This window comes from Dromaius novaehollandiae, chromosome 3 (assembly GCF_036370855.1).
Source record: "Dromaius novaehollandiae isolate bDroNov1 chromosome 3, bDroNov1.hap1, whole genome shotgun sequence".
In the NCBI taxonomy this organism is placed as follows: domain Eukaryota; kingdom Metazoa; phylum Chordata; class Aves; order Casuariiformes; family Dromaiidae; genus Dromaius; species Dromaius novaehollandiae.
In genome coordinates, this window is record NC_088100.1 from 112,657,593 (window position 1) to 112,673,049 (window position 15,457).

Below are 15,457 nucleotides of genomic sequence, written 5' to 3' on the forward strand. Positions count from 1 at the left end.
GCCATCCTGCCAGCTGCACTTGGGCCGGGGTCTGCACTGGGACAATTTGCTGTGGGGTGGGAGATGTGCTGCAAGAGCCATGCCTTTCCTGGCTGGGCTGTGTGTTAGCACCCTCTCCTTCCTCCACTGGCACTGTCCACTTGGCTCTGTCGATGCATTCTGGCCCCAGTGGTGTCCCTCTCAACAGCATCTGCATGTCCTGGGTATGAGGAGCTGGATGAAGCAGAGCAGACTTGGGACTAACAAGTGCTCCCTTGCAGATGGGTGGGGAGAAGAGGTCTTCAGCAGCTCAGCAGAAACCACAGGCTTTCGTGGAGCTGACTGGTGTGTGTAAGGTGGCTTCGCGAGACAAAACAGGGCCAAACCAAGGCACCAGCTCTTTCCTGTGGACTGTGAACACCATTTGCTTTATGTGTGCTGTGCAGCCGAGTCTGTGGCTGAGATGCTCTGGCTTAGCTGCATGCATCTCCCAATCTTGTCACAGGGTTCAAAGCGAGTTCTGAGATCCAATGAATACATCCTCCCACCGGGCGGCCTGATGGAGACTGAGCTGGAGCTGACGTTCTCCCTGCAGGTATCTTGCAATGCCCCATTCCCCTGGCTTGCTGGCATTGCTCAGATCATAACAGCGAAGAAACCTGCTGCTGGTCAGCTGCTGCAGGTGCTTTGGGGGGTTGTTGTGCTGGGCAACTTGGACTTGGAGGAGAATGCGGAGCGCTGGTGCCCTTTGAGGGGCACTTCAAGGTCAGCAGGTCAGACCCTACTGTCTGTCGACCCCAAGGAAGAGTCCCATGTGCTTCCATCTCCTTGTGCTTTCCTTCCGCAGTACCCACACTTCCTCAAGAGAGATGGCAATAAACTGCAGATCATGCTGCAGCGGAGGAAGAGGTACAAGAACCGCACGATTCTGGGCTACAAGACCCTTGCAGTAGGCATCATTAACATGGCTGAGGTAAGGGGCTTGGCATGGCCTCCCTGTGCCAGTGCTGGGAAGGGAGCTGGGCTGGCCAGGGGCTGCTGGGCTGGCAGGCACCCAGTGCTGTGAGTCCTCTGGCTTGTCAGCCAGCCATGAGGCTGAGGGGATGGGCTGCTAGCCACCACCGTGTCACCCTGGCAGAAGGCTTGTCTCTCTGCCCAGGTGATGCAGCACCCAACAGATGGAGGGCAGCTGCTTGGCCTCCACAGCAACATGAAAGACGTGAATATCCGGGTGGCTGAAATCAGCATCTACTCTTTGTCTAGCCAGCCTATTGACCATGAGGACGGGAGCGTCCCCTCAGGTCCTAAAATCAAAGCTTCAGGTGCGTTAATATTCATCACAGACCTGTGGGCAAGCATTTGGGGCAGGACATGGGTGCTGGAGTGTGTCTCCAAGCATCAAGCACCTGCCAGCAATGCTGAACATTTCTCTGGAGGCCAGTATCAGTCCAGAGAAATGCTACACTGTCTGTTTTCAGATCGCTCCCCAGACATTGATAACTACTCTGAAGAAGAAGATGACAGCTTCTCCTCAGAGCAGGAAGCCAGCGATGATGCTGTACAGGGCCAGGTAAAGGGGCCTGGCAGGGTGGCTCATGCCGTGGCCCCATCTCTGGGGCAGGGAGGGATTGAAGGTCTCCATCACTCTGAGCCCTCTCATCTCCCATGCGAATGTTTGTCATGGTTTCAGGAAACAGAAAACCACAATATCTAACAGTAGGAAAGACTGAGCTACTGTCAGACCCGTGGTGGGGCAGGAGGCTCTGGAGAGCAGTTGTGTACTTGGAAGGCCTTTAAGTCTTGCCCATGTGTCCTTGGGAGCGGTCTTGTCTGTAGCACAAAACCGCTGCTGAGCCCTCTCCACTTTGCACCACTGATTCTCTCTCCTGTCTCCCCCTGAGCACAGACCAGAGGTTGTCTTGAGCTGCCCTCTCTTGGAGAGAGAGCAGAGCTTTTAGGAAGAGGTACAAGCTGGGTCTGAAAATGGTCAGAGGTAGCAAACCCACCCCAGCCCTGTGATGAGTTGTGTCTGTGCAGTTTGCTGTCCTGTTGTGGTGCCTATAATGAAGGCCAAAAAAGCCTTGTGGTAGCGTATTAATCAGGCAGAGAGATGAAACCTGGTCTGTTCAGGGTCCTCTGCATTACCTGCCCCTTCAGACTGGGCTAGCTTGTCAGGGCCCCATGTCCTTGGGAGCTATGTGTGTCAGTGAGGCTGATCCCTGGAGGGACACTCTTATGTGACCCAGGTTTCTTATTTGACTTGGGCTGAGACCTTGGCTTCCCCTCCAGCCCCAAAGGCTTGTCTCTGCTGTTGCTGTGTGCAACAGAGAGTGCTGTGTTCTCTGAAGTAACCCTGGGAAGGGGAGACCGGGAGAACAACACAAGAGCTGTGGGGAGGCTGGCGAGTGGGTTAAGAGTTTTAGGTTATAGTAAGAATTGTGTGCAGAAGGCTGCTGCCTCTCCTGTGAGCCTTGGTGGCACATGTCTACCTGGAGGGGTCTGGGGACAAGAGTGCTAGGGAAGAAGGTTTTTGGTGGGAGGATACTAAGGAAGGGGAAGGAGGTGCTTGGAGAGAGCTGGGGGAAGTGAGCAGCAAGACCCTGGCAGCAGAGTGGGCCCCCAGCCTTTTCAGAATGGGGGACAAACATGATATGGGGGCTCCCAGGAATTGCTGCGCCCTGAACTCTGAGTGGCTCTGATGTGCTGCGGCCTCTCACCTGCAGGATCTGTTTGATGAAGAGGACGACTTGAGAAAAACCAAGAAGGCTAGGAGGAAAATGATCCGAACCACATCAATGACCAGAGTAACATCAGTGTTTCCAACATGATCAGAGAGATGGAAGGGATTGACTTCCTCCCCTTCTTGCAGGGAGTGCAGGGTGGAGTGGTGGCGGGGGATGCAGACTGCCAGCCCATTCCCACTTGGGGGGGAGCTCCCAAGGGTCTGAGCCCTCGCTTGTCCCACCAGGCACCAGAGCAGATTGGGGGCAGAGCTCTTGGCCCTCAGAAAAAGGGGCAAGCTTCCTGCCATTACTGAGTTAGCTGGTTGCTCACAGTCCTGCACATGCTTCAAGCCATGTCCCAGCTCATGGCCTGTACCGTGTTTAGTTTGACTTTGTGTAGATGATGCTCTGTGTGCAACAGTTTTGACTCACTGCTGTGACATAGTCTCTCCTCTTTCCCTCCCTGAGGAAGCGGAAGGCAGGCATGAGGAAGGCTGAACTAATGGTTCTGCCGACAGAAGGGGTGAGCTGCTCCACCAGCCCCCTGGTCTCTGAATACCTCCTTGTCCTCATCCCCCTCAGCCTTGTCCGTCCCTGGGCAGATTCTTTCTGAGTCCATTCCCAGCCTTTTCTTGCTTGTAGACAGCCTTCCTCACCCAGATGGTCTGTGGAGAAAGGGGATTTAAATGGAGAGAAAGTGGTATTCTAGACTGCAGCAGAGAGAGTGTGAGCCCCTGCACCCTCCCTCTTGCCCAGATACAGTGGCTTCCAGCAGAGCCTGGATTTAGTCCAACTCCTACAGCAAATTTAAGGAGCTAGGGAGATCATAGCTGACCTGGGGGCTGTGGACTCAGATAGGAGCCAGCAGGCTGTTAAAGAGCGCAGCTGTGGGTAGCGCATTAGTCATCCTGCAGCTAGATTTGATAGTTTTGATGATCTTTTTTCTCTTCTTTTTTTGTTTCAGCAACCAAACTTCAAACAGAAATTTGTGGCTTTGCTTAAGAGGTTTAAAGTGACGGAGGAGGTAAGAAGCAGGAACCCTGCCCCACCTGCCAGTATCACCTGCAGACGTGTAGGTGTTAGACACTGGTTTCAGCTCACTGGGAGTGCAGAGCAGGAACCGCAGGTGCTCAGGGATGCTTGAAAAAGGAGATGTGCTTGTCACCAAAGGTGATGTGAGACATGGCCCAGATTTGGCCTTTTCCAAAGGCCTTGAGAAGGCAGCTCTGAGCCTCTCTTTTGAACCAAAAACACCTTCCAAGAAAGCCTGCCTGGGAAGAGGGGCCCAGGGAGAAGGGATACTGGCTCTGCACTAGGGAGCTGGCATTGCAAGGGCCTCACTCATTCTGTTCACCACTGAAGATAGGTGTTAATGCAGGGGTAACTGGCCTTGGCTGGGAGCCTGCACTGAGTGGTAGCACAGCCAGCAGAGGTCCTCCCAGATGTCCTAACTCCAGTGAGTGTGGGTGCCTGATGCGTTGTGCTTATGGCATCCTTTGTCATAATGACAATGTCATCTGCTCCTTTCATAGGCTGGATTTGGCTTTCTGTGCGCTGGTGGGGGAAGCTGAGGTGGGAGCAGTGCCATGGTGCGCCTCACTGCTGGGAGGGAGTCTGTGCCTGCCTGGCCTGGGTTGCAGGGTGACTCCATCACTCTTCTTTTCCTCTGGGTTGGTACCACAGGTCCTGGACTCTGACCCTGTGGACCAGGCCCAAGAGGTAGAGGAAGACCTGGGCTTGCTCTATGACAGCCTGGAAGAATGCAACAACAGTGACAGCGGCCCGGAGATTGAGGACAATGAGAGCGTGCACAGCACGCCCAAGCCCACCCTGAGGTAAGTGTTGCAGTGAGCCACAGGCCAACCACACAGTCCAGAGAACCTGGAGAAATGTCCTGCAACACTTGTCTTTTGCTTGAGCTAATGCAGGCACTATCCCATCTCTGCTTCCATCCTCATCAGCAGTCCCATCCTCTGTTGACACCACTGAGCTCTTCATCTCAAGGCCACAGATCACTTGCATGTTCTGTTTAAAAAATTCAAAACTCCCCACTAAAATTAGGTTTCCTCATATTTAGTCTCATTTTATTTCCTCACAGTCCATCATCTGACACTCTTCCTGGTCTGCTGGAAGAGTATCTACTTGATCTAAGCAAGCTGATGTTCCAAGCTCTCACATCCCCTATCTGCTAACAGTCCTGGCCTTCTCAGGCTCTCCACACCAGAGCATCCCCATCTTCTGAGCACCTTGTCGCCTGACTGCTAGGGCTGGTCCCTGTGTCCCTGCAGGATCTGCATGCTGTGTACCCATCCTGTGTGGAGACACGCAACTATCAACAGTTGGTGATGTCCCCCATCACATTCCCAAGGTGCCCAGTGGCTTGACTTGCTCTGCCAAGCACTGCTACCTTGGCACAGAGGTCTCCAGTGGATACTGCAGTGAAACCAGGCTTTTCTCCCACATGACCTGAGTTTGCCTGGCCTCTCTGCTCATGGCTGTTCTGTTTCCATGCTGTCCTTTTGTGAGAAACTCACCAAAACTTTGTTTGAAAAGTCAAATGCATATCCCTTTATTGTCTCCTACTTGGCTGCCTCACAGTGCCCTGAGTCTCTTCTAGCCAAGCTAAGCTTCTTTGTCATTGTTTTTTTTTCTAGTTCAGTATTTAAGTACAATTTGGATCAGTCCGAATTCCTGCTGAAAGTGTGTGTGTGTGTGTGGGGGGGGGGAATAGCAGACTTGTTCTGCCCCAGGCAAACTGTTTGAAATGAAATCTGCTGGATTCGTGGACCCACAGGCCACTGGGAAAGAAACAGGAACCTAAAGAGAAATTGTGTCTCCCACAAACCCACAAATCGTTGTGAAGGAGACAGCAGGTGTGCATGCAAGGGAGAGCTGCTTAAGTGGTCCGCTTGGATCTCCAAAAGGAGTTTCACATGGTCTGTCACCAAAGGCTTTAAAAAAGCTAAGGTGCTGTGGAAGAAAGAGGAAGGTCTTTGTGTGGACAGATAATGGTTTTAAGCTCAGGATGCAAATGTTATAAGTGAGCTGTCATTTCCAGTAGAGGAGAGAGGTCAGCAGGGGAGCCCAAAGGGTTGTGTGTGAGGCCTTTCCTGTTCAGCACAGTTGTGTAGGAGCCAGGACAGCATGGGAGCAGGAAGGTGGCTGAGGTCACTGGTGGCTCTTCCAGCAGGAAGCCATGATGCTGAAGCACTGAAGCACAGGTGAAATTCAGTCTAGAAAAATATGACACAAATGCAGAGGGAGGAAAACTAGTCCTAGTTTTACATATGTGTACGGTGTAAAACTGTAAACTATAAGAAAGGTCTATTGAGAGTGTTTAAATATAAGACCCCCCCCCTCTGTTTCTGCAAGTCCCTACCAGCAAGTCATCACTGGGAGAACCTTCTAGAGAAGTGTTGATTCATGCTCACTCTGCCCTTAGGCCCTGGGCTGCTTTTCAGCCTGTTGACAAAGTGTCCCTAGCCTAGTTTGTTCTCTGTTGTCTGTTTCTGGCAGTGTTTTGTGTGTGTATCCCCTTGAATTCTCATTCATTGAGTCTGAACTTCCAGGTAGACATGGGAGCCAGGTGCCAAGTTCCTTAGCGTAGACTGCACAGTCCTGATATCCTGTGTAGCCTTCACACCCTGATTGCCTAAGGAAGCTGGTGTTGACTTTTCAACTTAGCCTGTAAATTCAAGATGTGTTCCTCACTTTGGATTTTTTATTGAGATAGACAGCCTTGCTAGACACCATGGAGCTCTCTGTGGAGTAAGGGCATTCAGGTAGTCCTTGAGGGTGAGCAGTGGCCAGTGCCCTGGGATGGGCCAGCAGCCTTCGGAGCAGAGAGCCATCCCTTCAAGTGGCCAGGGAGACTGTGCAGCTGTAGGCTGCTCCTGCAGCAGTGGCAAAGCTGGAGCCAGAACTGAGGCTGTTAGGTAAGACCTCAAAGATCAGGGCTTTTGATCAAAGACCAGAGGTCAGGGAGCAAATGTCTCTATTGGCAGCTGGGATAATGGGGTAGGGGAGAGGGGGTTAATTCACTGAGAGCAGAGGAAGCATTTAGAATAGAGGGAGGCTGTGCAGAAGGGCTAGGATTTACCTAAACCTGAACCTGCTGAGCCTCAGACTCAAATGCAACTATAGGAGAGCCTAAACTGCAGAACAGGGGGAGCTGAGAATTGTGGAAGGGCTCCAGGCTCAGCATGACACATGAAACACTCCAAATCGCAAGTGAGAGAGGGCAGAAATCAATACAGCTTCAGCAGGGCAAGGGGGAGACAGTACACATTCTTCTAGACACATCCAATGTCTAAGAAAATGGAGAGGATCAAGACACCTCCTTTCCAAGGTGCTGTTGGCACCAGGAGTATGTCATGTTCTGGTGGAATTGGTGAGGCAGTACAGAGGAGTGCAGGAGAGACACGGGGTGAGGGGTACTATATATTAAGGAAAAGTTAATATATTTTTCTGGTTTGACTCTCAAGTTTTTAACGTAGCCTGTATGGATTGAAATTGCTGTCTGGGAAAGGACAAGTGTAGAACAATGACTGTACAAGGTGGTGACAGTGCCTGAGATGCTCTAAAGGAGTTTGGAGAGGCAGAGAGAACAGAAATATGGTAAGAACAGGAGACCTCAGTTATCCCTGTGTGACCTGGGGAAAATGTCCAATCAGGGCGCAATGCTCACTCTAAATCTGTAATTTCTGTAAATAATTACATCATGAAGTAACTGGTTTTGGAGCCAGTGAGGGAAAAATCTTGCCCCAGCCAGTGCATAAACGCTGCTGCTGAAGAGCCACTCTGCAGTGGGGACCACCATTTACTGAGATGAAACGTCCTTGTAGGAGCAGTAAAAGCAGAGAGTCCAACAAACACTGTTGTGCCTGGCAGCACAGCATGCTATACAAATGAGGAAACGTTAAAAAGAAACTAAGAGGGGCAGCTAAGGTCTTCAGAAGTCTGTAGGCATCCTGCAGAAAGCTGAAAATATGTCCGGATGAAGAAACAGAGAAGTCCTAGTAGAAGAACTGCTCCATTTTGCACATTTGTGACTGTCCTGGGAAAGCTGCAACCCAGTAACCCCATCTGCACAGCAGGCAAATCAGGAGAAAATTTTCCTGGGAGTTAGTGTGTGAATGTGTAAGTACAGCTCGGGGGGAAGACAGTTCAACTCTGTCACAGGAAGTCACGTGTTGCAGACCTGCTGCAGTCACTGCAAAGAGTCCTGGGAGAGCTGACGGGCAAGCTGACAGAGCCTGCTTGGTTTCCCAAAACTGGTCTTTGAGCCACCCACAGGGTGTGAAAGGGGTCCTTGGGAAACAAATAATGGATGGAAAGAGGGGAAACAATGGTGGAAGCAGTCAGTTCTCACTGTGGTGGCAGAGGCGGTCCTGCTGCCCCAAGGGGGTTCCTGTGTTGACCATTGCGACTTGGGAGCAGGACCTTGGGGTTACTCTGTGCAGCTCTACCAAAACATCAGCTCAGAGAGCTTTAAAAAATGAAGGCAAATTTGAATGTTTGGGAACAAAACAGGACATTTCTGTGCTGCTGTGTTGCCTGAGGTGCAGCTCTGTCTGCAATACTGTGTGGCCTTCAGAGCTGCAGGAGAGGAGAGAGCAAAAAGGGAAGGTGATGCTACTGCTGGAAGCGTGCAGTGGCAGCAGTTGGAGGCAAGGAGCCTCCCCAGAAAAGGGGGAAGAGAGAGGAAGGCAGTGACAGTCTGCAGAAGCCATGGTGGCGTGGAGGGGGCAGAGAGGCTCAGCAGCATGTTCAAATTGTGGTGTTAACAGAGACCATACACCAGTGAGATGGGCAGCTACCTGGCTGGGACAGTGGTTCCTCAACCTGTTTTGCAGTGGCAAGGGATAACCTGAGAGGGCAACTGCTGCTGGCTCTGGGGCAGAGATCCTGCCTCCAGCTCCCCTGGGTCACTGCTTTAGCTGTGTTCGGCTGGTGTGACCCCATCCTGCCCCTGCACCCAGTACTACTGTGGTGGGCCATGGCGTGTGGGGCTGGCAGTCTGGCAGGAGGCCTCTTGCTGAGCTGTGGGTCACTCAGGCACTTGGGTGTCCATCCCCGTTTCCCTCGCAGGGCTGTGGTGGAGGGCCTCTCCATGGGGCTCTTTGCTTGGGACAGGCCAGCAGGGGACCTGCTGGGATCCCAGTGACTTCATTCCTCTCTTATTCCTGCCTTTTTCTCTCCCATCTGTCTGTCCGTTCGTCCGTCCGTCTGTCTGTTTCTCTGCAGGCGTTTCTTTGAGGGAGTCTCTCATTCTGGTTCCCAGACTGAGATCGGCAGTCTGCACAGCCAGAAAGGGCAGGAGCGAGAGTCGGGCAGCCCTGTGAGTTACACCACCACCGCCGCCGCCGCCTCTTGACCCCTTCCCTCCCTGTCCAGCCCAGCATCCCATAAGTGCCTGCAGCTCCTTCTGAGACCAGGCCTCTTGGCAGTGCCAGCCTGGGGCTGCTCCTTCTATTCTTTCCTCCTCTTTTTCCCAGCGCAGATAGGCAGGTAGCGATGGCCTTCTTGACAAGGCAGGGGGGCATCCTCCGGGGCCAACCTCGGGGGGCCACCAGGCTCTCCTGTGGGAGCATGCGTGCTGCGAGGCTGCGCCGGGTTCCTTGGCGGGTGCGGGTCCCCGGCAGCCACCCCACTCAGGGTTCATTGTCCTGCTCTGACCCTGCTCCCTGTCCCCCAGGGCGAGGCAGACAAGTGGAAGCCAGGAACACTGCGAGTGCAGGAGGAGCCGGGAATGGAGGTCCCTGCAGTGGTGAGTCCTGGCTGTGGGGCTCAGAGCATGGTTGGGACTTGCCCAGGCCCCACCTTGGCTTCTGGGGCACCAGCCTGGGGAGAGCTAGTCAGACAAGCGGACGGAGCAGGAGTGGGAGGAGGCATAATAGGGTCTGTGGGAGACACGGCCAAGCCTGCTCGAGGCCCTGCGGACTCAGCTCCTGGCAAGGCCACCAGACCTATCCTGGGCAGGGGCCCCCACAAGTGTAGGTGTGTGACGTGACTGTGTGTGGCCCTCAGGAGCTGGCCACAGAGGAGCCGTGTCCCCAGCTGGCCCCCCCAGAGGCTGCCACGCGGGAGGGCAGCGTGGAGAGGCTGGGCCCTGGAGCCAAAGCTGAGCTGCCCAGTGCCGTGTCGCCCAGGTAAGGGGGCTCTGCACTCCAGGTGTGGGCTGTGGGGGCAGAACTGCTTTTGCGGTAGCTCTCTGGGGTGGATGGGGGCTCGCAGGGATGGGCTGCCCCCCGCAGAGGGTCACCTCTCCCACTTCTCGCTCACAGCAAGACGGAGAGCAAGCAGCTATGGCGGCCCCGCAGCACCTCTGTGAAAGATCGACAGAGTTCAAAGGGACAGGGCGGCCGCACCAGCAGCCTGGACAGCGAGAGCTCTCCTGACTCATGGCACAGTGCCCAGGTCAGGCCCTGGCAGCCATCTTGCCCAGAGGTGCTTCTCTTGCAACTCCCCCAGGCCTTGTGCCTGGGCAGAGTGGCTGGGCAGCCTGCCAGGGCTCACCTTGGTGGTGGTGATGTCGTAGGTGCCCCGCAAGTCTGTTTACGATCAGCTGAACCAGATCCTGGTCTCGGATGAGCAGCTCCCAGAGAGCATCGTGCTGGTGAATGTCTCCGAGTGGCAAGGACAGGTGAGCAGGCACAGAGGGGGCTGGGGTGGGGGGGAGCTGTCAACAGCGTCCCATGAGGGACCAAGCTGCAGCAGGGTGTCCGGGGGATGGACCAGGCACCTGGTGGTGCCCTCCTCTCCCCATGTCTGGCCCTTCCTTGGGGGAGACAGTGGCTTTGCACAGTGCTGAGCTGTGTGCACAAGAGTTCAGCTGGCGCGTCTTCTCCATAGTCAAGACATCAGCAATGCTGACAGCAGGGGTTCCCCATCCACAAGGACATGTGAGGAGAGGAACAGGTTGCCACACACTACCATTGCTGGATCCTCTGAAGCGCATTGCCCCCAGCAGTCCCAGAAGAGCCAGCTGGGAAACCGCACCTTGTACCCCCACTGCTTGGTCTTGGCTCCCAGTGACCACGCTGCTCAGAGCTGTTGGATGTCCTGGCAGAGGCCCAAGACTGCCTCTGCTGGCACCAGGCCTCGGGAAGCAGAAGAGGTGCCACTTTGGGAGTGCACAGCCTGCCACTCCCACTGAGCACTAGCTGCATTGTCAGAGCAGGGGCCTCTGGGCCCCCTGCTCATGCTGATCACCATCATGGTCGCTTGAGGGGAAAAAACCCCAAAACTCCCAGCAAGCGCCTGCCTCCCCCATGCACGGAGGAGCTGACTGCTGAAAGTGAGCGGGACCATGTATGTGTGTGCAAGTGTGCAAATAGCAGTTTTATAAAGCACTGGTGAGACCCTACCCCCACCCCCACTTTGGGATCCTGCAGCCATGTTTGGCATCCAGAAACAATGCTGGAAAATCAAGGCAGGGTTTGTGAAAGAAGTAAAGGCTCCTCCTTGAATGGTGATGAAGTCCCTGCCCAAGCTGCAGAAGCCAGGGCAGCCATGGGCTGGCCCTGGCTGTCACAGCCGCACCCCGTGAGGGTGCCTGCGGCCCGGCTCATCCCCAGCTCTCTGTGTTGGCAGTACGTGAGTGAGCAGCTCCAGGCCCACAAGCAGCTGGTCATCTCCACCTGCTCCGTGGCAGACATCCAGGCAGCCTTCAACACCACTGTTGCCCGCATCCAGCGATAGTGAGTACAGCTTGGGCCCGGCCTGGTGGCTTCTTGTACTTGCAGGGAAGGGCTGGGAATGGGGGCGCTCCTGGCTGCAACCCTGGGGACTGTGGGCACAGCACTGTGAGGAGGGGAAGGCAGGAGACCCCTGGACTGGTTGTGGCCACCGTGGTGCTCAGCAAGCTGGAAATTGGCAGCAAGCGTGCTGCTGGGCTTTAGAGGGCACAGCCTCTGCCCTGTTGCTGCTGCGTGCCACACTAGGGCTCCCACTGGGCCATGGCAAGTCCTTCAGGGTCTCTCTCTCTCTCTCTCTCTCTCTCTCTCTCTCTCTCTCTCTCTCTCTCTCTCTCTCCCCCCTCCCTTGCTTTTTCTCCCTCCCTCTCTCTCTCCCTTTTGCAGCTGTAACTGTAACTCCCACATGCCTCCCCCAGTGAAGGTGGTCGTGGCAGGGGACCAGAGTTACCTGAGTGTCGTCCTCCGCTTCTTTGTGGAGCAGCTGGCCAGCAAGACGCCTGACTGGCTCAACTACCTCCGCTTCCTCCTTGTGCCACTAGGTCAGTGCCACTGCAAGCCTGGCCCCAGCATTGTCCTCTCCTCACTGCCCCGGGCTCCCTAGGCGAAAGCCAATGTGCCCCTTCTCACCTACAGGCTCTCATCCTCTTGCCAAGTACCTGGCCTCAGTAGATAACAAATACAGCACCCTATTCCTGGACACAGCCTGGCGGGAGCTGTTCAGCCGAGCTGAGCCACCCACTGCAGGTGAGGAGTGGGGCAGGCCAGAGCCAACAGTGCCCTCGGAGAAGCCTGGCTGCCAGCAGGCTCCTCACTGCGTTCTGTGCCCACAGACACGGTGGACATTGCGGGCCGCGTTGCCCAGTTCATCGCTGGAGCCAGTCTCTCACACCAGCTCCCCATCTCCGAGGCCATGCTGACATACAAGCAGAAGAGGTGAGCGTGGCCCGGGGGGGGCTCTTCCCCACCTTGCAGAGTGGGCAATGCGGACGAACAGACTGAGCAAAGCCCTGTGGTGCAGTCTGCCCCCCCCCCCCCCCCCGAGGGGTATGGCGCTGGGGGATGCACCCTAGCGCTGCCCCTGCCAGCACCCCCTTGGTGTATGCAGCTCCTCCAGCAGAGACTGAGCACCTGTGCTGGGCTGGGGATGGCAGGCTGGCACCTTGCCATGGATGGCAAGGAGGCTCGGGGGGACTCAGAGGGGAGGCAGGGGACACACATGTTCCAGCTGCACTCTTATCTCTCCCTTCTCTTGGTTTCTGGCACCCAAGGAAGAGAAGTCTCTATTTTGATTTTTATATCAGGTATTGGCTTGTGCTTGCTGTGCCGCTGCCTGGCCCCCCCTCCCTGCCCTTGTCCCAGTGTGCGTCCGTCTGTCTCGCTGTGCAGAGGAGCTGTGGCCCCAAAGTGGGGCTGGGCTGCACTCCTGCATGCAAGCCCGCTCCCAGCGTGGGGGGAGGGGAGCGGTGCGGCGCGGCAGCTCCTTGCCTCCTTGTGTAGTGTGCCCTGTGCTGCCATGTCAGGGACAGGGATGCCACATGGGAAGGCGGGCAGAGGTGAGGGGGCCACCAGCCCTGAGTCAGCATTGGTGCCTGCCAGTGTGTGGGGGGGTCTCTTGCTCCCCCCCCCCAGCACTCTCCCCCAGCACCTAACCTGCCTTTCTCCCTTCCACAGCCCTGACGAGGACTCCTGCCAGAAGTTTGTGCCCTTCGTGGGGGTGAGTGCATTGGGGAGCCAGCGGGTGCTGTGGGAAGGTAGGGGGACAGGGCAGGGAGGGAGTGCAGCTGGGCTAGGTTTGGTGGTGGGGCCTGGCTGACATGTCTCTCCCTGCAGGTGGTGAAGGTGGGCTTGGTGGAGCAGTCCTTCAGCGCCTCTGGTGAGTCCTGAAGAGCCTGCAGCCCGTGGCTCCCTTTGCTACTGCAGGGAGGCTCCTGTGGGTGCCCTCCCCACCTTGCCAGGGTCCCCCTGACCCCACCCCCACCCCCACTCTAACTCCCTAGTGGATTCGGATGACGCCATGATCTGCACCCCCTCCCTGCTGAGCTCAGCACCAGCCACCAGTGGAGCAGCCCCCTACAGCAAGGAGACCGTGGGCACCCCGCCGCCTTCCCCATCTGTCAGCAGCGGCCTCTCGGGTGCTGGGTAAGGGAGCCCCAGTCAGACCTGGGCAGTGGATGCCAGGGCAGGAGGGGTTGAGGTGGTCCCTGGCTGCGCTCCTGGGGTTATTGGGCCAGTGCATTCTGCTCCCAGGGCAGAGCACAGGGAGGGAGAGCAGCAAAGACTGGACCTGGTACCTGTGTGCTGCACAGTGCTGCCTGTCTCACTCAGGTCCCTGAGCCCCAGCGTGGAGGTGATGGGCCTGCAGGTGGACTACTGGACAACACAAGGGTCAGACAGGAAAAAAGAGGGTGAAAAGCGGGAGACAGGCATCAAGAACACGCTCAAGAGCAACTTCCGCTCACTCCAGGTCAGCCGCATCCCCAGCACAGGGGAGCTGCTGCCACCCAGCACCATGGCCATGACTGTGGTCACGAAGGAGAAGAACAAGAAAGGTAAACCCCCCCCCTCCCTCCCCAAACCCACTCCTGGGCACTCTGCAGCCCATGGGCCATGGTCTGGTATGGAAAGGGCTGGGGGAGCCCACAGGACAGGGCTGAGGACCAGCCCAGCAGGGCCAGTCAGTGCAGCCAGCCCTGGGGTGGGGGCTCCCACCTAGGGGCCTGGTGGGGACATCTCAGCACTGATCCCATCTGCCTTTGGCCCCTCCAGTGATGTTCCTGAGCAAAAAACCAAAAGAGAAGGACCTGGAGCCCAAAAGCCAAGTCATTGAAGGGATCACACGCCTCATCTGCACAGCCAAGCACCAGAACACCATGTTGCGAGGTGAGTGGAGGAAGAATCAGCCCCATGGGGCCATAGGTGCCAGGCCCGGCAGCACAGGCTGCCGCGCAGGGCCATGATTCACCATGCTGTGTCCTCTTAGTCTCCATAGATGGGGTGGAGTGGAATGACGTCAAGTTTTTCCAGCTGGCGGCGCAGTGGCCAACACATGTCAAGTACCTCCCTGTGGGCATCTTTGGCTACTCAAAGAGTGTGTGAGGTGCACAGCAGAGGGTTACAGGAGGAGGCGGAGAGATAGACATGCTCACGTCCCCTCTTTTTCTGCTGGGCAGCCCCTGTAGGGGGAGGGCTGCAGCCCAGCCCCTGCCTGCTATGGAGAGGGAAATACCACCACCACCACCACCCTGCACTGCTGCCCATGGAGCAAAACCCACAAAGGTGAAGCCAGTGAGACAAGGTCCAGGCACCCTCCGATGGCAGCCAGGGTGCCATGCCATCTCACTCCCATGACCCCCAAGAGCAGCCCAGGGCAAGGGCTGGCACCCACAAGGAGGGAATCTGGAAAGGGCTCAGGGCCCCCCTCACCCCAGTGGCACCTGCTGGGCCAGCTCCATAGCTGCCCAGGGCCCCAGCTGGGCTGGGCTCAGCCAGGTTCCCCAGCCCCAGAGCCAACATGGTTGCTCCTGGTGGGGCTGGAGGACAGACATGGAGCAGGCCCTGCACCCGGCTCCATCAAGGCAAGGCCCTCCCTCTGCACTGGCCCTGCACCAGCTCCCCTCCAACAGCCTCTCACTGCTGGATCCGGTCCTGCCCTGCCCCTGTGGGGCTGAGCCCTGGCAGCTTTTCTAGTCCTTCTGCTGCCCTCCCGCTTGGGCTGGCAAAGTGATGCTGGGGCTGTCCCCAGGCTGCCAGGGCCAGTGTTGTGGCATGGGGGCACCTGTTTTTTCTTTTTTGTTGTTTTTTTTTTAAAACAAGATTCTATTTTTTTTAAATTTATTGTATGGTTACTTTTCTGGATTAATTTTAATAAATTAATGCTGGTACCATTACAGCAGATGTGTGTGCCCCTCCATGGTTGGGAGCACAGCCCAGCACAGCGAAGTGAGACCAACAGAGCAGGGATGGTGTGGCTGCTGCCCCCCCCCCTCAAGTGCAGAGCTCAGGGGCACCTGGGGAGCAGGCATCACTGGTACTAGCCTTATGCTGCTCCTGGACATG

At 56.2% G+C, this 15,457-nt stretch overlaps 1 protein-coding gene across 3 annotated transcripts in view; it reads left to right on the forward strand.

Annotated features, from left to right (window-relative positions):
- The window catches only part of LOC112996583 (phosphofurin acidic cluster sorting protein 1-like), a 73,246-nt gene extending 57,956 nt beyond the window's left edge, over window positions 1–15,290 (forward strand). The window contains exons 3-24 of one of the 3 annotated variants that reach the window (XM_064509857.1): window positions 485–574; window positions 827–952; window positions 1,121–1,301; window positions 1,458–1,549; window positions 2,703–2,783; window positions 3,667–3,726; window positions 4,386–4,537; window positions 8,949–9,042; window positions 9,400–9,471; window positions 9,732–9,853; window positions 9,989–10,121; window positions 10,243–10,347; window positions 11,298–11,404; window positions 11,786–11,940; window positions 12,035–12,145; window positions 12,232–12,334; window positions 13,073–13,115; window positions 13,232–13,274; window positions 13,399–13,540; window positions 13,727–13,950; window positions 14,168–14,281; window positions 14,382–15,290. In XM_064509857.1, the coding sequence (XP_064365927.1) occupies window positions 485–574; window positions 827–952; window positions 1,121–1,301; window positions 1,458–1,549; window positions 2,703–2,783; window positions 3,667–3,726; window positions 4,386–4,537; window positions 8,949–9,042; window positions 9,400–9,471; window positions 9,732–9,853; window positions 9,989–10,121; window positions 10,243–10,347; window positions 11,298–11,404; window positions 11,786–11,940; window positions 12,035–12,145; window positions 12,232–12,334; window positions 13,073–13,115; window positions 13,232–13,274; window positions 13,399–13,540; window positions 13,727–13,950; window positions 14,168–14,281; window positions 14,382–14,497 (2,466 nt within the window). In that variant the 3' untranslated portion in view covers window positions 14,498–15,290. The remainder of the gene's footprint in view (window positions 1–484; window positions 575–826; window positions 953–1,120; window positions 1,302–1,457; window positions 1,550–2,702; window positions 2,784–3,666; window positions 3,727–4,385; window positions 4,538–8,948; window positions 9,043–9,399; window positions 9,472–9,731; window positions 9,854–9,988; window positions 10,122–10,242; window positions 10,348–11,297; window positions 11,405–11,785; window positions 11,941–12,034; window positions 12,146–12,231; window positions 12,335–13,072; window positions 13,116–13,231; window positions 13,275–13,398; window positions 13,541–13,726; window positions 13,951–14,167; window positions 14,282–14,381) is intronic. The other 2 variants (XM_064509858.1, XM_064509859.1) reach the window with 2 other exon arrangements.
- The last annotated feature ends 167 nt before the right edge of the window (window positions 15,291–15,457 follow it).